The sequence below is a fragment of the Eumetopias jubatus genome, unplaced genomic scaffold (assembly GCF_037043125.1).
Source record: "Eumetopias jubatus isolate StellerSeaLion01/CBP00866 unplaced genomic scaffold, mEumJub1_p1.0 scaffold_1, whole genome shotgun sequence".
In the NCBI taxonomy this organism is placed as follows: Eukaryota; Metazoa; Chordata; class Mammalia; order Carnivora; family Otariidae; genus Eumetopias; species Eumetopias jubatus.
Window position 1 is genome coordinate 153,975,841 of NW_028274807.1, and position 21,305 is coordinate 153,997,145.

General features: G+C 42.7%; 1 protein-coding gene across 3 annotated transcripts in view; it reads right to left on the minus strand.

Moving 5' to 3' along the window:
- GLB1 (galactosidase beta 1) overlaps nucleotides 1–21,305 on the minus strand; it is an 85,989-nt gene that overhangs the window by 17,714 nt on the left and 46,970 nt on the right. Inside the window, exons 11-15 of one of the 3 annotated variants that reach the window (XM_028106985.2) lie at nucleotides 9,377–9,451; nucleotides 7,148–7,237; nucleotides 3,548–3,661; nucleotides 2,137–2,268; nucleotides 186–440 (exon numbers count right to left, since the gene is read on the minus strand). In XM_028106985.2, the coding sequence (XP_027962786.2) occupies nucleotides 186–440; nucleotides 2,137–2,268; nucleotides 3,548–3,661; nucleotides 7,148–7,237; nucleotides 9,377–9,451 (666 nt within the window). The remainder of the gene's footprint in view (nucleotides 1–185; nucleotides 441–2,136; nucleotides 2,269–3,547; nucleotides 3,662–7,147; nucleotides 7,238–9,376; nucleotides 9,452–21,305) is intronic. The other 2 variants (XM_028106986.2, XM_028106987.2) reach the window with 2 other exon arrangements.

The following is a 21,305-nucleotide window of genomic DNA, read 5'->3' on the forward strand; positions in this document are numbered from 1 at the left end:
AGTCAGTGAAAATGGGGCAGAAGGTACATATTCAAGCTGGCCATCGAGTCTCTGAAGATCGGCCAAGGTCCCACTACTGAGGAATGGATAAACTAACACGGAAAGCCCTCCACTCCCGAACTGTCACACAGCATCTCATTAGCAGCTCTTTTTGATTCTGTATCACTTTCCACGAAGACACGTACCTTGGTCCATCCAGGAAATTGGATAAAGGTGTCCTGGGGCAAGTCTGGGATCCCACTGGGAATAGAGAAGTTCCCCATATAAAAAGCCGGCAGTGTGTAGTTAGATGAGCTGTGGGCCAAGGCTTTATCATGGCAGCCACTGTTACAGCCATGCCAGTCTCCCAGGTGTCTGCGCACCGCATCCTCAGTGTCCAGTGGGAAGATCATCCAGTCCGTGAGGATTTTGGAACCAAGGGTCAGGTTAGAAATAAGACCCTGTAAAGGAGAAACAGAGCAATGAGCTGGGGTGGGAAGCAAAAGGCTTCGAGTGTCTCTGTGTCCCTCCCTGAATTCGTGGGGAGAACAAATTAGGATATGAAACACCAACAGTAAGTGAGACTCAAACTGTGCATACGTCAAAGTGACATCTGGCTTGAGGCCAGAGCTTTTGACCCCATGACCCCCGATCTTCACAGTGTTTGGTTCAGAGTCACTGCTGAATGGAAGGAAAGATGGCCTCTGAGGCATGGGAGAATGAATGGAGTCAGGAATGCAGCAGAACATTTAGCCACTGTAATGGGGGCTGGGGGGGACAGACTCTGCCCCCTCATATGACCAAGAGCAAGTCTTGGCATAAGCCCCTCAGCAGCACTCATGGGATGATGACGCCTGAGCCCATTCACCCACTGTGGGACTCAGTGAGGTACCATAAAAACGAGGATACTTTGATATCTGTGGAAGGATAGAAAGGGGAAGGTGAACAGTTGCTCTATTCGTCCAGTGGGGTCAGTAGGCAGGGGTGTCCACGGCGCCGGCCACCACACTGAAGCCTATGCTCACGGCTCACCTAGCTTCCGCTCTCCTGCCTTTTACACGGTGAACTTCTTCATTCCCCAGGATATCCCAAATTCATCCCAGGACAACTCTCAGTACCAAGTCTCAACTGCCCACTTAGTAATTCAATAAACATGAACCAGGCAGCTATGTGCGGGTCCCTTGCTGGGTACTGGGACCCAGAGACTACACAAGAATCCCTGCCACTCCGTGTGTCAACATGGCCTGTTGACAGCCAAGCAGGAAGGCCACTAACTACAGCCTGAGCACAAGGACTTTAACAGGGACATTTCTACTGGAGGTAAAGGTTGCCTCTCACAGCCATTCTCTAAGAGGGTAATCGCCTTGCCTCTGAGCTGCACCAAGAGGGTCAGGAAATAGCCCCATACACCAGTTCTGTCCTAGAGCGGGTGGTACCATCAATCCTTCGATGCAGGTCTTCTCTTCTCTAGCAGATGGTGAGCCACCTGTGGGGAAGCCTGTATCTCAACATCTTTGCATGCCCCAAAGCACCTTACGAAGCATCTTGCAGAGTATGAGCTTAACAAATTTGCTGAATAATGCTCGAGAAATGTTTTCCAAGGAACAACATTCGGGCTAGGGCTAGACACCTGGACACAGAGTAACCAGCAGGGGTGAGAGGCCGTGCATCAAGGGAAAGGCTTTCTACGATTCAAGACTTTGTCATGGATTGTCCACACCCAGAAAACAGAGCAGACCAAATGCTAGGCTGGCTTTGTCGGCGACCAAGTGCCTTTTGAAAGTGAGCTGGGTTTGTTAAGCAAAGAAGCAGCACGGTGGAGTCGCTTCCTCCTTCTGTTTCTTTCTACCGGGTGACTGAACCTGAACAAAAAGCAAGGGTTCTCTTTGCAAAGCACAGTTTTCTCATCACCTGCAGAGGAAAATAGGTCTTCAAAATAACCTAACTCTGAAGTTGCAAAACAAATCACAGTAGGTTCACTCGCCAAACTTGGCAAAGTGTGCAAGCTTTTAAAAATCACTTCTGTGTGTGAACAGGGCTGGAGGAAAATAAGGTATATATGAGTTTTTAAATGGCTTTACAGAACCTTCCTCGGGTGGCACAGGCACAGTTCTGTCAACCTTTGAACCTCACTCCTGACAGTGAGGTTGGTCCTACCTTAAAATCATTGATATATCTGCCATAGTTCACACGTCCCATGTTCTCCACCAGAAGGTCCAGAAAGGCTCCAGCTTTCCCAGTGATGTTCAGAGTGATCACCTCACTTCGATCCAGGACTCCCTGGGGCACCTGAGGGGTCAGAGTCCAGTGGGAATTAGCTGGGGTGAGAAGGTCAGCAGAGCAGGGCTTGCTCAGTCATCACACTCATTTTCTTGTCTCGAAGGGTCACCGGACTCGGGAGGGAATGCTCTGATGGCCCCTTTGCCCAAGTCACCGGCTGGGTAGTCAAGTGTCCCCCACACTGCTTCTGAACCAGGCAACTCAGCAGATGCAGCTCTGAGCAAGGGAAGCTCTAGGCTAGCTTCCTTTGCTCTGGGGTGTTTTGCTGCACATCTATTTTTAATAGGAAGGGAATGGAGGCAAAAATTCCAGGAGGGGGTCCCTGCCACAGGAACTGCTTTGTGTTCTCACAGCACAAAAAGCAGTCATGAAAAGCAGCTTCTAAACAGCGAGGAGAAATGAGACAAAATCAGATAAATGAGATAAAATCAGAGAGTTAGGTGGAGTAGTCTCACCTCAAAATACCTGATATGGTGCATTAACCACGTGAATTATGTAAGAGAGTGAGAAAAAAACAACAGGTATTTTAGCAGCAACATATTCCTAACTTTTTGAAAGGGGAAGTTTTTTTTTTTTTTTTTTAAATGAAGCTACACTGACTATAATTCACTAAGACAACCCCTAAAATGGAATTCAAGAAACTGCCATCAGTATACACATGGGCAATATACACATAATGTCCTAGAAACTTGCTCCCGCTGAAATGAAAGCCTTTGATCACAAGAGAATGGAAACATTTTAATTTAAAATTTTCTGAACAAATTGCCTCGGTTCGAACAATCTCTTCATGTGTTCTTTCACATGATTATTTCAGCGTGTCTTTGCTGTGTTAGGAGACGATCTCTGTGTACTGTAGCGATTGTTATCATGAACAGTGCTCTAGAATGGGATTTCTCAGGCAGGATGAAGGAGCAGGGTTAAATGAATTAGCGCTCCGGCATGTACAACATGGACCCTGTCCCCAAGGAGCGAAGGAGACATAGGCAACATTCTGTGATGGGGCAGAGAGGGTGGCATGGACTGGGGAGACCAGGGAGGTCTCTGAGAAGAGCGGAGCCTTGAGCACTCCCCTCCAGGTTTAGATGGGTGAGGGGGTGTATTCCAGGCAGAGGGAGCATGGGTGAGGGCACGTCGGCAAGCAAGGGGGCACAGCAAAGGGACATCAAGAGGAGGCGCAGAGCCCGAGTTTGGAAAGGTGGGCAATGGCCTGGAATGCCACATTACCAAGTGCAGACCACACGTCACCCTGCTGGGGCAAACAAGCACACGGCTCAGAGACAGCTCTTACCCCATCCACGGCGACATAGGCCCGGTCGTGGACTCCACTGAGGGGTGAGGACAGGGGTGTGGGGTCACTGCAGTCTTGAGGAAGCATTGTTCGGTACAGCACAAACCCAAAATACTGGTTAGAAAAAGACATAAGAAAAACACATCACTCTTTTAAAGATACCCTGGTCACCTCAATCTGTGGGAAAGTGACGTTTCTAAGAGGTTTCCCAGCCTCCCACAAAAATTCAGTGTGAATGAAGGGACCTGGCTTACATTTTTAGATCACACACCAGCACAGCAGTAATAGCAAGAACCCACATTTTATCAGACAGCCCTTTCCCACATGAGGAAACTGGACTCTGGGGCATGTTCGATGGTTTGCCCGGAATCACTCGGGGGGATCCTATCATGTATGTCGAAAGGTTATTTCTGGTATCTCAAAAACATGACACAACACAACAACAAAAAAGACAAACAGGGGCGCCTGGCTGGCTCAGCAGGTAGAGCATGTGATTCTTGATCTCGGGGTCGTAATGTCAAGCCCAACATGGGGTATAGAGATGACTTAAAAATAAAATCTTAAAAAATAAAAATAAAAACAAACAACAACAAAGCCAAGAATGTTCAGTAAAACATTTTCCAGGTTCTTGGGCTACATGTGCTCTAACATACAAAACAAGAGTCAATCAGAAACTTTAAAGTGGAGGGCCGAGGGTGGCGGGGATAGAGATAGTGAGAGATGGGGGTGTAGCCTGTTGCTAAGTCAGAAAACAGTTGTGTAGATGCTGGTGTCCCTGGTCTGAGAGGAAGGCGCCAGACTATCAGCCCCAGCAGCAACAGCACCCTCAGCCTCAGCTGGTGACACTCTTGCTGTGGATGTTGGCCAGGGTGAGCTGGATCAGACCCCGTCATACAGACGGAGCATCCAACAGACATCCAGCATGGGGCAGAGAAACAGTTCTTCACGTCTAGGGCCCAGAAAGCAAAGAAGTGCATCTCGGCAAATGCAAAGGTGATTTGGAGGAGCTGAAAAAACCCCAACGTTAACCCACGTTCCTGTGTTGCAGGAAAGGGCTGAACTCAAGAAATGTCCCTGGGGCCACCACCCAAGACTTCAGGCACAAGGATGCCTCCCCTCCCAGACCCCAAATCTCCAGCTCTTGTTTTTTGTTTTTCTTCTTTTCAAAGTAACCAAAGTGGTAAGTCCTAACTCAAAGGCTGAGGAACACTTTGTGCAGGGCTTCAGCGAGGGGAGCGGAAGCTGCAGTCCTCCCTGGGAAGGTGGCTGAGGCCACCGAAGTGGGGGGTGGGGGGGCGGGCAGCTGCAGAGGTAACAGGGCTGCACCCTACTCCCTGCAGCTGGGCCCTCGATGGGTTTCGCTGGAAATAAACATTCAGCGGGCTTGCCCCAGACCTGAAACAGCCAGGGCCCAGGGAGTCCCCCCAGTCCTTGAGCACTGCCTTGGCCAGAGATCACAAAGCAGGAGGGTCTGGCCAAGAACAATGAGTACAAGTGTCTACACACTAACCTGGAACTCACTTCCCAGGTTCCAACTGCTCTAGTGACCATGTCTTGTCCAAAGTGCTCCCCTACTAGGTGGAGAAGGCGGGGTGCATTTTCTAGATGAAGATATGGACACACAGCCTGTGTTGGCTGGAACTAGAGCAAGAATTCTATCCAGTGTTAACGAGAGGGGGGTTCATTGCTCATTTTATTGATCACAGAGTTGCTGGAATAAAAATCACAAGTGTAAAAAGAGTCACTAGGGGCAAAATACACTAAACTAAGATTAGATATGCCATTGTTTTATCACCTTCCAGAAGGGGATCTCCACAGACAGTCAGTGAAGGGGGTTCCAGATAAGTTTCCACTTCAAAAAATGGGGCTGAATTCCTAACGAAGTGTTCAAACTTAACATCATAACAAAGGGACAAACTGACCTCACGGGCATCCTGACACGGCGCTCTGAGAAGGACACATCACCTTTGTCGTGTTCACGCCAAAAACATGTTACTGAATCTAATCAGTGAGGGGCAGTCTACAAAACAACTGGCCCAAACTCTTCAGAAATGTCCATGTAGCGAGAAAGAGAGAGAGGAAAAACAAGACTTAGGAATAGTTACACATGAAAGAAGACTAGAGGGACATTGTAGCTTAATGCAATGTGTGATCATAGAGTGGAAACTGGATTGAAAAAAGTTAGATATCAAGGACATCATTGGATACTTGACTATAGAATGCATATTAAATAATAGGATTATAGCAATGTTAAATTTCTTAAGTGTGATCATTATATTGTGATTATGTAGGAGAATGTCCTTTTTCTTAAAAGATATATGCTGTAGGGGCGCCTGGGTGGCTCAATCGTTAAGTGTCTGCCTTCGGCTCAGGTCATGATCCCAGGGTCCCGGGATCAATTCCTGCATCGGGCTCCCTGCTCGGCGGGAAGCCTGCTTCTCCCTCTCCCACTCCCCCTGCTTGTGTTCCCTCTCTCGCTGTCTCTCTCTCTCTCTGTCAAATAAATAAAATCTTAAAAAAAAAAGATATATGCTGTAATATTTAGGGGTGAAGTATCAGGATATTGACCACAAACTCAAAGGGTTAAAAAAAAAAGGCAGTTGACTGCATACACACACTCAGAGGCAACTGTTAACACTTAATGAATCCAAATGAAAGCGATATGGGTGTAATTATACTTCTCTCGCAACGTTTTTAGATTTGAAAATTTCTAAAACAAAAAGTTGGGAAAAATATTTTAAATAAATATGAGGGGTGCCTGACTGGCTCAGTTGATAGAACATGAAATTCTTGATCTCAGGGTCATGAGTTTGAGCCCCATGTTGGGCACGGAGCCTACTAAAAAAAAGAAATGGGGCGCCTGGGTGGCTCAGTTGGTTGAGATGCTGCCTTCAGCTCAGGTCATGATCCCAGGGTCCTGGGATCGAGCCCCACGTCGGGCTCCCGGCTCAGCGGGGAGCCTGCTTCTCCCTCTCCCTCTGCCTCTCCCCCTGCTCATGCTCTCTGCTCTCTCTCTATCTCTGTGTCTCAAATGAGTAAAAAAAAAAAAAAAAGAAAAAATATGAGGCAGTGCCTGGGTTCACCACACACATGAATGTGTGCACACACTGACACACACACACACGCGCGCGCGCACGCACACACACACACACACACACACGCCCTGCTCTCTGTTCTCTTCAAAAGCAGGAAAGAGAATCTCTGAGAACCTAATCTATTACGAACACAGTCCCTATACCTTTGAGCAAACAAGGACAAATAATTAAGCTGTCTTTTTTGCATATTAAAATGTGATTTTCCTTTAGTAATACAGATTAGATCAGAAATGCACTGTCTATAGCTTGCACTAAAGAATTACGTTGAATCAGGCTGAGTTACTACCTTGTTTGAATGATAATAAGAAATGGGGAGGTGGGAAGGTAAGAAAGATCAGCCCACCATGCGGTACTTAAAGCCGAAGAGAGCCTGGAAATCTGTAGTGAATTTACCTGGGATCTGATTTATCTGCCTACCGTTCTGGTCCCTGCGCTCAGGACAGGCCCTGCAAGGCAGTGCAGAAAGCACATTTTTGTAAGCAGAGAAAGGCTGAAGGAGGCCTACCTGTTTCACCTGGATAAACGTCAAGGGATAAAGGCTTTTTACGGGCCCAGATGGACACAGAATGTTCAGTGCATCCTCCACTGTCTTTAACTGAAAAGAAACAAAAGCAGCATTCACTCACTGTCACCCCTGGGTGGAGGGTAATGCCATTTGCAAATTATCAGACATTAGTGGATTTCCCCCAAATCCCTAAATAGACCTAAGTAGTTCAAATCCCGCTCAATGCTGCACCGCCCGGGCACCTTCAATCATGTCTATCCATGAGTTAGGGAACTCCTGATGAAAAATAACTGATGGTAATCGTAAGGTTTCAAACGTACCTATTCGCAAATACAACCTCCTTTGTATTAAAGGTCCTTAAAATGAATGAAAACCAAGGCTCAGAGGCTGCCTCCTCTGTAAAGCCTTCCCCAGCATCCCTGAGGGAAGTAACCATGACTGTGCCTTCCTCTGAACTTGTCTGGGGCATATTTTCCACACCTGCTTGCCTTTGCTGTCCTTGCCAGACTGTCAGCTCCTTAGGGCAGGGTCTGTACAGTACGGTGTCACCCAATACCCAGCACATAGTAGACACTCAATAAATACTTATTATATTCAGTCTAAATGACTGTGTATTCTTGCAGCCCAGGAAGCATATTCTGATGCAGTAACAAGGATGGTAACAGCTACTGATCACTGAGTGCCTACCCAACTCCAGGTGAGAGCATCTTACACGCACACCTCACTAAATCCTCACACCACCCAGGGAGGCTGCCCTCGTTGTCCCCATGTTAGGGACGAGGAAACAGGTTCTCAGAGAGGCTCACTGCAGCAACGGCAGAGCCAAGATCTGCAGTTAGGTTTGGCTCCAAACCCAGGACTTCCCATGGCATGATACCGGTTGGGAATTTTATAAACACTTGCCAGGGTTACCTTACCTTGCTGATGTGTGGCATCAAGGAAAACAAAATCTTAACTACAATTCCATCAATTCAGCTACTCACATGGATGTCTTTCTATTTGGACAGCTAAAGAAATTCAACTCACGGTAAAAGGTTTTATTCTATATGACCATGTCCAATATAAATTTAATTCAGTTATATGCTAACTTGCTACCTTAAGTTGTACACATTTAGTTAATAATGAAAAGCTATTTCTGCTTACACAATTTTCCTTCATTGTAAACAGAATGTATTTTTGGTACTAAGATTGGTTTTGTTTGGTTTTGCAATGTTGCCGTATTAAATATTTGCAGTTATTTTCTGTTGCATAAAAATAAATTTCTCACAGCTCCAAAACAAATCAACCTTTATCTTAAGTAGCAGCAGCAATGAAAAAGTAGAAGGTGCTCCCTTTACAAGTGTGATTAAAATCTGATTAAACTAAATAAAGATTCCTATCAGGCAGACAGACCACATTCTTTGTAGAATGTAACACACGTATCTGACACTAGGTGGAAAATGTTACAAGAGCTCAAGCAACCATAATATCAAAGGGCTTCAGGAATGGAAAAATTATACAATCATGTTTGGCATTTGGGTTAAAGATAAAAACTTACGCTATTTTAGAATATCAAGATTCTTAAGAAATATGTAACTGCTTGTGTTATTTTTTTTTTCTTGTGAGTTAACAGATGTAGGAGTTAGGGATTATAAAAGGGGAAATCCTGAAGACAAAGACGGTCAAAACAAATTGATTTTGGCTTATGTCACCCCTGACAAGGAAATGAAATCTCCCCTCTTTTTCTTTCCTAGAATAAAATGTCTCTCTTATTTATGATTAATTTCTAGCTTTTCCCCTTGATGTCCCATTTACCATATAAACCACAGAGCACAAAAATTAGAACATGATTTTGAGATGGAGGAGAGTATACTGAATTGTGCAAAGATCTATGAAAATGCCTGTGAATCATGGAAAAGAGCCTCACTGGACACAACAAGGTGCCATGTTATTCCCACAAAGGCTCCTGAAGCTGCTTTGGATGACTGATCATCGAAGCAAAATGACCTGAGTGATCTAAGAATGCCCACCTACTCCTGCTCATGCCCCGTGTTCTCACCCTGTCAACCTGCACACACAACCCTCTCGCCTCTCACGTCCCCATGTTCCCAGAAACATCACCTACCCCAGCAGTCTCACAGAAAACAAATTCACAGAAAAACAGAACCAATGCCCCAGTGTAACACTTTCACTCACAACTGCTGAGTTCCACTCCCCACTCTCAACAGCTCTGTTTACATGCTCTCCTACCTTCTTCAGAGCAACTTTTCCATATGCAAACTTGGGTGTAGATGGAGGGATAAAACCTTCTGGTACTTTTGCAAACTATAAACCGGAGGGGAAAAAGAGAAGATAAAAAGCTGTTAAATCCTCAGAAACACAGTTATACAATTCATTTTTCAAAAGGAGGCTCAAAGATTCAAACAATAGTGCCAGTGATCCTTGGAAAGGCAAAGGAACAAAAGACTTTTTCCATGACAGGGTCTGGTGAAGTTTTTACTTCTAAGTGTGTGCTTGTGTATTAGCTCTGCATTTTAAGCTCCAGGAATCATTCAGATAATTATAGAACACAAGGCTTCGAAACAGCATAAACAAGGAGAGAGAATGAGGTGGGGTGGGGGGAGAAAAGGAAGAAGGCCCACAGAACCTGAAGGGAGGTAGCCCTAGTAGGGAGAAGTGTTGCTTGCTGGTTAAATCTTACTGGTAGATTAAAGTTTTGTATCAGTGTCAAATCTCTTGTGGTTATATAAGAGCATATTCCTACCTATTATGAAACACACACCGAAGTATTTAGGGGTAAAGGCTCATGACGTATGCAACACTCCAGTGGTTTAGGAAACCCAAGGGGGTGGTGAGGGGCAAATGATGATGCACAGAGTGTAATGTTGACATGGGTGAATCTGGGTGTGGGATACTCAAGTGCTCTTTGTACTACTTTTATTCTTGAAACTCTTCTGTAACTTTGAAATTATTCTTAAACAAAAGTTAAAAACTAATATAAAATAAAACCTTATTAAATACACACACACACACACACACACACACACACACACACACACTTTAGAGTCAGAAGATGTACGTGCCAGGTCTCAAAAGTCTATGTCCATCTCCAAGTAGGTTGCATTATGATCTCTCAGTCTCCTTACATTTCCTTCCTCCTCCCTTATTCTCTTCCTCCCTTTCTCCCTTCCTTCCCTTCAGTTTCCCTTTTTAAAAATAATTTAAGAAGGAAGATAACAGACTGCTATAATGAAAAACAATAGTCTCCTGACTCACTATTCTCTTAGTTCTATTCTTCAGAAGAAACCATTTTAAATTCATTTAATCGTTCCATTTTTGCAATTTTGGTCTCTAAATAATGTACTTATCTGCGATTTCTTATTTGATTAAAACATTATCATTGATTTCCTTAATACATGAGAATTTAGCTCCGTTGTACTATTCTAAATATCTCTCTTTCTTACTAACATGGTTATATCAGCATTTTCGGTTTCTCTACTGGTTACCTTTGTAGCTTGAAATAATATACCTTTATTTCTTAGTTCCATCAATTAAGATTATCCTTTGTATCCATACCTTTTAAGATAAGGCTATTTGCATCATTCCCTGAGCTCTCTTCCCTACTCCCACCCCCAAACCATCAGCTATACTTTTACATTGTCAAGGTTAAAACAATCTATCCTGTACCCATACATCTTCCCTTCACCTGTATATTGACTCTAAATTCAAAACAAATCAATAGTGCTTGTGCTCACATGATTATAGTTATATAACATTACTCCCTGAAAGGTTAAGTAGTATATACCATGATGTCATGTTCTGTCTTGTTTAGCTTTTTGTGTTTTTTTTTTTTTCCCTCCCCTGGGGTTTCTAATTGCCTTTCTTTTTTCCTGTCTGCCTTTAGGTTAACACCTCTATAGTTTGTTCCAAATTTCCAAAGATGGTATCAAGTTTCTCCAAACATCCGTTTCCCCCCCTAGGGAACTCCCTATTGGAACTCTTAAGCCTTCTTGCTCCAAGGAACTGACTCTCCTCTAGGCTTGATATTCTGGGACTTCTCTTCATTATTCTCCTTGTTTTAGCTTCTGTTTCTAGGATCTTATAACTACCTCATTTCACTGGAGCAATCTTAAATAACTTCCCAAGTACTAGTATGTGGAAGGAAAATTTTTTGAATCTTTGAATGTCTGAAAATGGCACAGTTAGCTGATAATTTGAATGACTATAGAGTTCTATGTTGAAAATCATCTTCCCTCAGAAGGGAAGATATGTCCTCCCTGTGTCATCCAGTATGACTGATACCAAGTTTGTTGTTCTTTCAAAGGTGATTGGCTTTTTCTCTCTAGAAGCTTGTAAGTGCTTTATTCTCTCTGTTTTAAATTTTTCCAAGGATGTGTTTGGATATGTATGTTTTTTACATTTACTATTCTGAGCAACTCAAATATCCTTTTCTGTTTTGGAAAAAAAATTCTTTGATATTTTCTTTTTCTCCATCTACTACTACTTACTCTACTTTATGGTAAATTAAACATTCTAGATTGTCCCTCTATATCTCTCATCTTTTCTCTATTTCCATCTCTGTCCTCTAGTTCTAATTTCTAGATTATTTTTTCTTTTGGGGAACTCTTTTTTGTTTTTTAGTGGTTCCTTTTTCAAAGCATCCCATTCTTATATTGTGGAAGCAACATCTTTTCAAATGTTTCTGAAAGATATAAATTTGAGAGGGTCTGTTTTGTTTTGCTTAAGATCTTCCGTTCCTGTCCCTGACTTTTCTGTTGCCCTTAGGTTATTTTTCTGTTTCTTTCATTTTGGACTTTCTCTTTTCCTTTACAGGTTTTATGGATGTCCTCAAACATCTGGCCACCCCTGGCCATTCATTCACATTTAATGGCAATGCAAATGAATACACCCGCATTTGCATAACCATCCTCTCTATGCCAGTCCTGTTCTGTGTATAGGAGCAAGGCTTGTCCAGTGGAGAACTTTGTTTTAAGGTGATCTGGGAGGGAATCAGATATAATATGTAGGGTCTTTGCTCTCAGGTTGCACACTTTTTTTAATTCTGATTGTCTGCCTATTAAAAAAGATGCTTCCCTGATAGTCTATTTGAAAGAGGGGTGGAAGAGTGGAGGACTTGATGGGAAGTATGTAGAATTTCATCAGCCTTCTCATTTTTAGCTCTGTTTCATTCTGTCTCTTGTCACACCTGCACTTCCAGGACCCTGGCTCTCCAAGATTCTTTAATGGCAATCTACACTCTGTACCTGTTTCTATAACCCCTTTCACACTCACTGGGACCTAGAGTTCCTTATGCTGCTTCCTTAGTCCCCTCCACCCATTTTTGTTTCCCAGAAAGTTTTTGAAATCTCTCAGGCATGGACAGCTTCCCTCTCTTTGGCTTAATTTTAGAATTTTTTTTTTTAAGATTTTATGTATTTGACAGAGAGAGACACAGCGAGAGCGGGAACACAAGCAGGGGGAGTGGGAGAGGGAGAAGCAGGCTTCCCGCCGAGCGGGGAGCCCGATGCGGGGCTCGATCCCAGGACCCTGGGACCATGACCTGAGCCGAAGGCAGATGCTTAACGAAATGACTGACCCACCCAGGTGCCCCTCGTTGGCTTCCTTTTAAATATTTTATTTATTTGAGAGAGAGAGAGAGAGAGAGAGAGAGAGAGCTCACAAGCAGGGGGGGAAGGTCAGAGGGAGAAGCAGGCTCCCCACTGAGCAGGGAGCCCGATGGGGGACTCGATCCCAGGACCCCAGGACCATGACCCGAGTCGAAGGCAGACGCTTAACCAACTGAGCCACCCAGGCTTCATTTTTAAAAAATCTTTTTTTATCATTTAATAACATTTTGAAAGGCAGAGTATGTGGTCAGTCAGCCATCTTGAACTGGAAGTCCTTTATATTTCTAATATTCTATGAATCGATATTTCTATGAAATTTTTTAAAAAGTACATTAAAATGATCTTCACGATTCGTATTAAAATGAATGTAAGGCCAAGGAGTTATTACTGTTGATCTCAGACAAAATGTGAGCTCTCTTCCAGCTTTCCCTACAGTCCTAGAACACATTCATTCTCCTTTGGCAGTTTACCCACCTCTTCCTTCTCCACCTCAGCTGGCCAAGAAAATCAGAAAACAAATTCACAGAGGGGACCTGAGAGTAGTCTGATCTGTTTTCCGAGGTCCCCCATTCACCTGCACATAGTAGTGACCATGTCATATCTAACTCCGAAAGTCAAAGTGGATTCCAGTGTAACTAGGACTGCACACATTGGAAGAAAAAGTCACTGCACAGACACCTTTCTTTAAGCTCCATTCACCTGACACTGATGGAGTGCTTCTCTGCCAGTTTTGTCATCTCATTTGCTACTCACAAAGACCCTCATCGCTGTATTGTACTCCCTTTTTAGAGGTGAGACTAAGGAACTTGCTCAAGATTATCAAGAGGGCGAAGGAGTGAGCTGGGCTCTTGACTCTAAGCCAGTGCTGTTTCTACAGCTCCATCTGACCTCCTTTATTGTACAACAATAATACGACAGAAAGTGTCTTCTATTAATTAAACATAATTCCAAAGACAAAAACACCCCCACAAAACCTTTTCTCTTCCAGTTTTCCTCCTGGACCATCCCCTTATGCACATACACCATGTAAAGTTAGAGATAGTTTTGTAATTTGCTACTGCTACTTACCAAAAGTACTTTTAGTATGACCAAATATCAACAATAATTTTATTTATTGCATATTATATCCAAATGGATATGACCATCCTTTCAATATTAGGAGTTAGATCATTTCCAATTTTTGATATTATGAATAACACTGCAATGAACAACTTTATGTTTATAGCATTATCTTGGTTTCAAAAAATCCTTTTTCTTAAATATTTTATTTATTTATTTGATAGAGAGAGAGAGAGCACAAGCAGGGGGAGCGGCACAGGGAGAGGGAGAAGCAGGCTCCCCGCTGAGCAGGGAGTCCAACGCAGGGCTTGATCCCAGGACCCTGGGATCATGACCCGAGCCAAAGGCAGACGTCAACCAACTGAGCCACCCAGGTGCCCCTAAAAAAAAGTCTTTTTAATAAAACTCCAGATGAGGAGTTAATAGTCCAGATCATGAGAAATGTATGTGTAAACAAATTGTATCAACACACTACGGGAAGTAGAGTGTTCAAGATTTCCACACTGTAAGGTGGTGGAAGAAAACAAAGTGTGACTAACTCTGCAGAGAGACAGATCAAAGACAACTCCCCAGAGAAAGTAACTGAGGTGTGTTCTCATTTTCCAGATGGATTAGGGCAGAAGGAACATTATGTGCAGCGGGCAGGAGGTATCAACAGTACTGTCCCATTCATGGAATTTTATGTACCTTCATTTTAAGGCCAGAGAGTCACATACAACAAGGGGAGAATTGAAAAATGAGGCTTGAGGAAAATAGGATGCCAAATCATGGGAAGCATCCTGATTAGATCAGCAATTTAGAGAAATCACTCTGGAAGACAGACTAGAAAAGCCAAGTCTATAGGAGAGGAAAAGACTAGTACCACAAGAGTGTAGGCAATGCTTTAAAAGCCTAACATTTGTTATGTAATATTCACTTTGTCATCCTTAATTATCAGACATAAACACTGTTTCCACCAGCACCATGGATCAGCAAGAGATAGCTTGTGTCTACTCACTGAGCTAATGTCATTCCATCCACAAACCAAGAACAATCAATCAGCCAGTGTAGACTTGTCCTCAGTCAAGTTTCAAACTTCATTAAGCCTTTTTTTTTTTTTTGGAAGATATTTATTTATTTATTTATTTATTTATTTATAGCATGGGTGGGGGGGAGGGCAGAGGGAGAGGGAGAGAGAGAATCTTAAACAGACTCCACACTGAACACGCGGAGCCTGTGTGGGGCTCCATCTCACAACCCTGAGATCATGACCTGAGCTGAGATCAAGAGTTGGATGCTTAATGTCCACAACAGCCAAACTGTGGAAAGAGCCAAGATGTCCATCAACAGATGAATGGATAAAGAAGATGTGGTGTGTATATACATACACACACACACACAATGGAATATTATGCAACCATCAAAAGGAATGAGAGCTTGCCATTTGCAGCAACGTGGATGGAACTGGAGGGTGTTATGCTGAGCAAAATAAACCAATCAGAGAAAGACATGTATCATATGACCTCACTGATATGAGGAATTCTTAATCTCAGGAAACAAACTGAGGGTTGCTGGAGTGGTGGGGGGTGGGAGGGATGGGGTGGCTGGGTGATAGACCTTGGGGAGGGTATGTGCTATGGTGAGCGCTGTGAATTGTGCAAGACTGTTGAATTACAGATCTGTACCTCTGAAACAAATAATACAGTATATGTTAAAAAAAATAAGAAGAAGACAGCAGGAGGGGAAGAATGAACAGGGGGAAATCGGAGGGGAAGACGAACCATGAGAGACAATGGACTCTGAAAAACAAACAGAGGATTCTAGAGGTGAGGGGTGTGGGGGGATGGGTTAGCCTGGTGATGCGTATTAAAGAGGGCATGTTCTGCATGGAGCACTGGGTGTTATACACAAACAATGAATCATGGAACACTACATCAAAAAACTAATGATGTAATGTATGGTGATTAACATAACAATAAAAATTAAAAAAAAAAGAGTTGGATGCTTAACCAGCTGAGTCACCCAGGCACCCCTTCATTTAGTTTTGAAGTACTAAGAGTCACTGTGGCCATTTTCGCATTCTGAGTCCCCACTCAGCCCCATTGCCCACCTTAGGGAATCCTAAGATCTGCTCCACTGATCAAGACCCTCAACATACAAATTGATTAATTTTTGTAAAATGACCCATCTCCAAAAACCCATCTGGACTTTTATCTTTGATAGAATCCCTATGAAAAAGTGTAACAAAACTCCTAAAAAATGGTCTTAAATTCATTCAAAAGCATACAAAAATAAACTCACCACTGCCCCTCTCAGGGACTGGTAGGAAGGAGGAGGGCGCTGCCCCACAGTATTATGGTTCATCCTCGAGGTCAAAGTGTTAACCATGTCTGGTTGAGTTTTACCCACACCAAAGAGACTACCTTAGAAAATGCAAATGTCATGAGCTTTGTCATACCTTAAAGAATCATATGCAAAGGGCCACCTGGAGCCTTTATCACTGAGCACAGGTCTGTGCAGCCTGATGGGAAATTATCCCCGGGCATCCATGTGAAAGATGTTGTCCACAGACACCCAACTTACTCTTGAATCAGATTAAAAAAAGAGACCCATTTCACTTTTTAAGTCTCTGCTAATGGAAGAGACAGGAAGAGCTATATATGGGGGTGTTTATGATCCCATTCTTTTCCTCAATGCAAGCAAATATTTTGAATATCATTTAACAAACCACCCAACTGAGCATCTACAAAGTCTAAGAAAGTAGTTCATTTCTCTCTTCCAAACCTAAAATTATCAAAAAAGAGAAGAGGGAAAACTTTCTGCAGACTGTCTCCTTCATGGGTTCATCTTCCTGTGCCACCTGGTTAAACACTCTGGATACCCTGGGCTTGTCTCTTCTTGGCCCACTGCCCCTCTCCCTGAGCTCTCCATGGGCCATCTTAACCTCTCCTGGACTTCAGCCTCTACATCTACTGATGACCCTGTCCTACTGACTTCTTCTAGAGTTTCTCCCCCTTAAGTGAGGTGCTTACTGGATAGACACCTCCACCCAGATGTTCCCAGAAGCATCTGGAGCTGCATAAGCCCAGAATGGAAGTTGCTTCCCTTGCACCTTCCCAGCCTGTGCCTTGTCTGTAATCCTCTATTGTGGTTGCTGCCCACAATACCCATCCAGTTATCCAACCGAAGCTGTAACCTGGACAAATCAACAACCCCTCATACTTCCTCACACCTGTAGGCAGTCAGTTACCAAATCCCACCAATTTTACTTCAACATTCTTCAAATCTCTGACTTCCTCTCCATTCCCTGCTGTCCCTAACATCATCTCCTTCCTAGGTTATGGCAGCAGCCTCCTAGCTCATCTTCTGCATCCAGAAATGTCCCAGGGTAGGGTCCTGGCAGTGCGTTCACATGGTCACAGGTGTTTGTAAAATCTGCAGAAGTAATATAATTTAACCACAATAGGCTAAGACCCTTGTCTCCTGCTCCAGCTTCCCTGTGTCACATAACCCTTTTACATCAGGTGACTTTGGAGTTGCTACAGGCATTTTTGGAATTCAACCAAAGGAGAGCTGAGGTGGAGATTTATTTGATTTGGGTGTAGAATGTATCTACACAGTTCATAGTCACTTCATAGTCAATGCGCTGACTCACTTGCATATCACTTGATAGTGCCCTGAGGCACCCAGCCTCAGAAGTATGGGGGTTCTAGAGGAGACACAGGGTTTCAAATGTATGGGGCCAGAACCTGTCTGGAGAAATTTCTTCCAAATACTGCAGCTCATGTAGGAAGGAACTGGAGAGAGATTGCCCCAATTTTGTTAACAATTCTAACCATTTATATAACATTATCAGTAACAAAACATGAAATTTTCTGTTTTCTAAATTTTTAATACATACTAAAAGACAAAGTTCAATCAGCCACGCTGAAGAGAAAGATTTCTGTTCTCTCTGGAGAAAAAGATTACAAACAACAGAGACAAAGAAAAAAAAAGCATGCAGCCAAAAGAATACTGTAAGGAAAGAAGGATAGCAGATATATTTTAAACAGTTAATAAATCCAAAATATGCTTTTTAAGTTTTGTGATGTTTGTGATTATTTTAATCTTTAACATTTTTAAATTTGTAATGATTTATTTTTCACTTATTTAAATACACATTTGGGGTGCCCGGCTGGCTCAGTTGGGGGAGCATGAGAGTCTTGATCTTGGGGTTGTGAGTTTGAGGCCCACGTTGGGTGTAGAGATTACTAAAAACAATAAATACACATTCTTGTTGCTTTATCCAATACCCTTTCTGAAATGCGTATCTGAATACATCACTTTCTTCACGTTCCTCAACAGGGTGTATGCAATAGTATTAATGTTCTTGGTGATAATGTCACCTGTCTACTAAGGAGAGAATTATAGCAGTGACGGTTTACAGTTGAAAGAGATCGGAGAGCAAAAGGGACCTGGAGACAGTTAAAGGTCTCTGGTAATCTAAGAGATGAATAAAGCTAAATCCCTACCTCATTCCCAACAGCAAAAACAGCAATTCCATGTGCATCAATATAAAATATGAAATCACAAACATTTTAATCACTCCATGGGAATTTATTTATACTACTAGACTAGGGAAGCAGCCATGAAGGAGAGAAGTGGTAGATTTGACTACATAAAAATTCAGGATTGTTTTTTACAGAAAAAAACAATGAAGGAATCCCCCCAAACTGTTAAAAATGCCACAATAATAGAACTCTTGCAAATTACAGAGAAGACAAACAGGCAAACAGAGAAATTATGAAAGAACCAGCAAAAGTAGAAAAAGAAATGCGTATGGACAATTTATGCATGAGAGGGTGTACAACGCTAGCACTCACCACTAAAGAAATGCAGTGTTTTCTTTTAAAACGATCCTTTATACCTATCAAATGGCAAGGTCAAAAAGTCTGATAATTCACAGTATTGGTACTGTGGGGAAGCACAATTTCATTGAAGGGCCATTTGGTAATATCCATCAGAATGTCAGAGGCAAGCAACATTGACCCACTAATTCCATTTCAAGAAAGTTTTCTACAGCTATCCTTGAACTCGTCCAATGCCATCTCACCTAAATGGTTGCAAAAGCCTTGGAATTGGTTTTCCTGTTCTATCCTTGTCTTGCCTCCCAAAGTCTAGTCTCCACATAGCAGCATGAGCAATCCTTAGCTGCTCTGTTCAACTCTACAAAGGATCTCCATTGTACTGAGAGTCAAAGCCCTTTCTTACAATGGCCCCCAAAAAGGCCCTATGGGATCAGTTTCCCATTATCTCTCTGACCTCACCTCCTACCACTCTCCCCTTGGCTCACTAGGCTCCAGCCACACTGGCCTCCTTGCTAGTTCTTAAATGTCATGCCCATGCCTACCCTTTCCCTGGTGACATTCTATTTGAACGCTCTCGCCCTGGATGTCCCACATGGCTGTCCTACCACCTTAAAGTCTTCACTCCAGCTTCACCTTCTCAAGGAGGCCTTATACATACTGAGTGGCTAAAACCATACCTGGCATGTAGAGGGAACTTGCTAAATACTTGGAATTACTTGTGAATAAATAAACAACGTAGGTCAGGTCAAATAGTGTCGGAAACAATTATAATAATGCCTTCTAAGGTTTTTTTAAAGAATTGAAATGCATGAACTCTAACCCAAGAGAACTAAACTACATGACATTAATAACATATAAGTCAAGAGGGATGTAATTGGGGTTAATGTGAGATAAAGTTTTGGTTGGATGGTTGTATTGATTAATTTTTTAATTATTATAAGCTAAAACTGAACATTAAATTTTTTTGAGAGCCGGACATAAAGGCAGGCATACTGTATGAACCCATTTATATGAAGTCAAAAAAACAGGCAAAACTAACCTATGGCGACAGAGGTCAGGATAGTGGTTGGCTCTGGGGACTGAAGGTTCATGACTAGAGAGGAGCATGAGCATGGGTTCTGGGGTGCTATGTGTTGGTTAGAGGGGTGTGTTCACTTCGTATAAGTTCACTGAATGGGATACTTATGAGTTGTGCTTTGGGGGGGGTTACATATTTTACACTTCAGTAGGTAACCACTAAAAGAACAGAAATATAGTGAATAACTTCCAAACTTGGGGGGAGGATGCTGGGTGGGGGGACTAAGGGGGGGATAAAAACAAGAAAAAAATTGACTCAGAAAGTAATCAAGGGAAGACAAAGCGGAAGACATGGATAAAAAGATTATTATAAAATGAGACAGTCGGAAATAATCAATGTGTATCAAGAATCATAATGAATGAGAATGAATAAATGCACCAGTTAGAAAACAAAACCACTCAAACTAGATTTTTCAAAAATCCAATCATACCTTGTTAATGAGGGACACGTTAAAAAAATACTGAAAGACTGAAATTCAGGACGCCTGGGTGGCTCAGTTGGTTAAGCATCTACCTTCGGCTCAAGTCATGATCCCAGGGTCCTGGGATCGAGCCCCACATCAGGCTCCCTGCTCAGTAGGGAGCCTGCTTCTCACTCTGTCTGTCACTCCCCCTACTTGAGCTCTCTCTCTGACAAATAAATAAATAAAATCTTTTTTAAAAAAAGATTGAAATTAAAGCCTGTGAAAGGTACACCAGGTAAATATTAACCAGAAGAATGCAGGTAATCTTTATTAGTATCAGATGAAAAAGACTTGAAGACAAAAAGCATTATTAGAGATACAGGGTTACCACATAATGATACTAAATAAATGATACTGAAGGATTTAATTCTCAGTTTGCATACCTAATAACATGGCTTCAAAACTGATACAACTAGGGACACCTGGGTGGCTCAGTCGGTTAAGCGTCTGCCTTCGGCTCAGGTCACGATCCCAGGGTGGAGCCCCGCATTGGGATCCCTGCTCAGCGGGGAGTCTGCTTCTCCCTCTGCCCTTCCACCTGCTTGTGCTCTCTTTCTCTCTCTCTCTCAAATAAATAAAATCTTTAAAAAAAAACTGACACAAGTATAAAGAGAAATATGTAAACACAATTCTTTCAATAAGTAATAGAATAAATGGACAGAAAGCCAGGAAGGATAGCAAAGATATCAACAGCACCTCAAATAAGCTCAATCTAAGGAACAGGTATATAGATTATGTCCAACAATTATAAAACATACAGTCTTTCCAAGAAGGCATGGAACATTCATTCATTTTGATACATGCCAGGCTCTAGGACTGGGTTCGACACATTTCAAGGGATTGGTATCATATAGACCATATTCTCTACCCAGAATGCAAATATGTTAGAAACCAGCAAACTAGAAAAAATACTTATGTTTAATAATTGCTACTTTTGAACTACTTCTGAACATTTCTAGGGCCAAAGGAAATCCAAATAGGCATTTTTAGAAGTCCAATGTACTATCCATTGCGCACAGAACCCAAATAGGCATTTTTAGAAGCAAATGATAATAAATATATTACATGTCAACACTTAGGAGCTGGAGCTATAGAGGTACTTGCAAGAAATACATAAGAAAGGCTA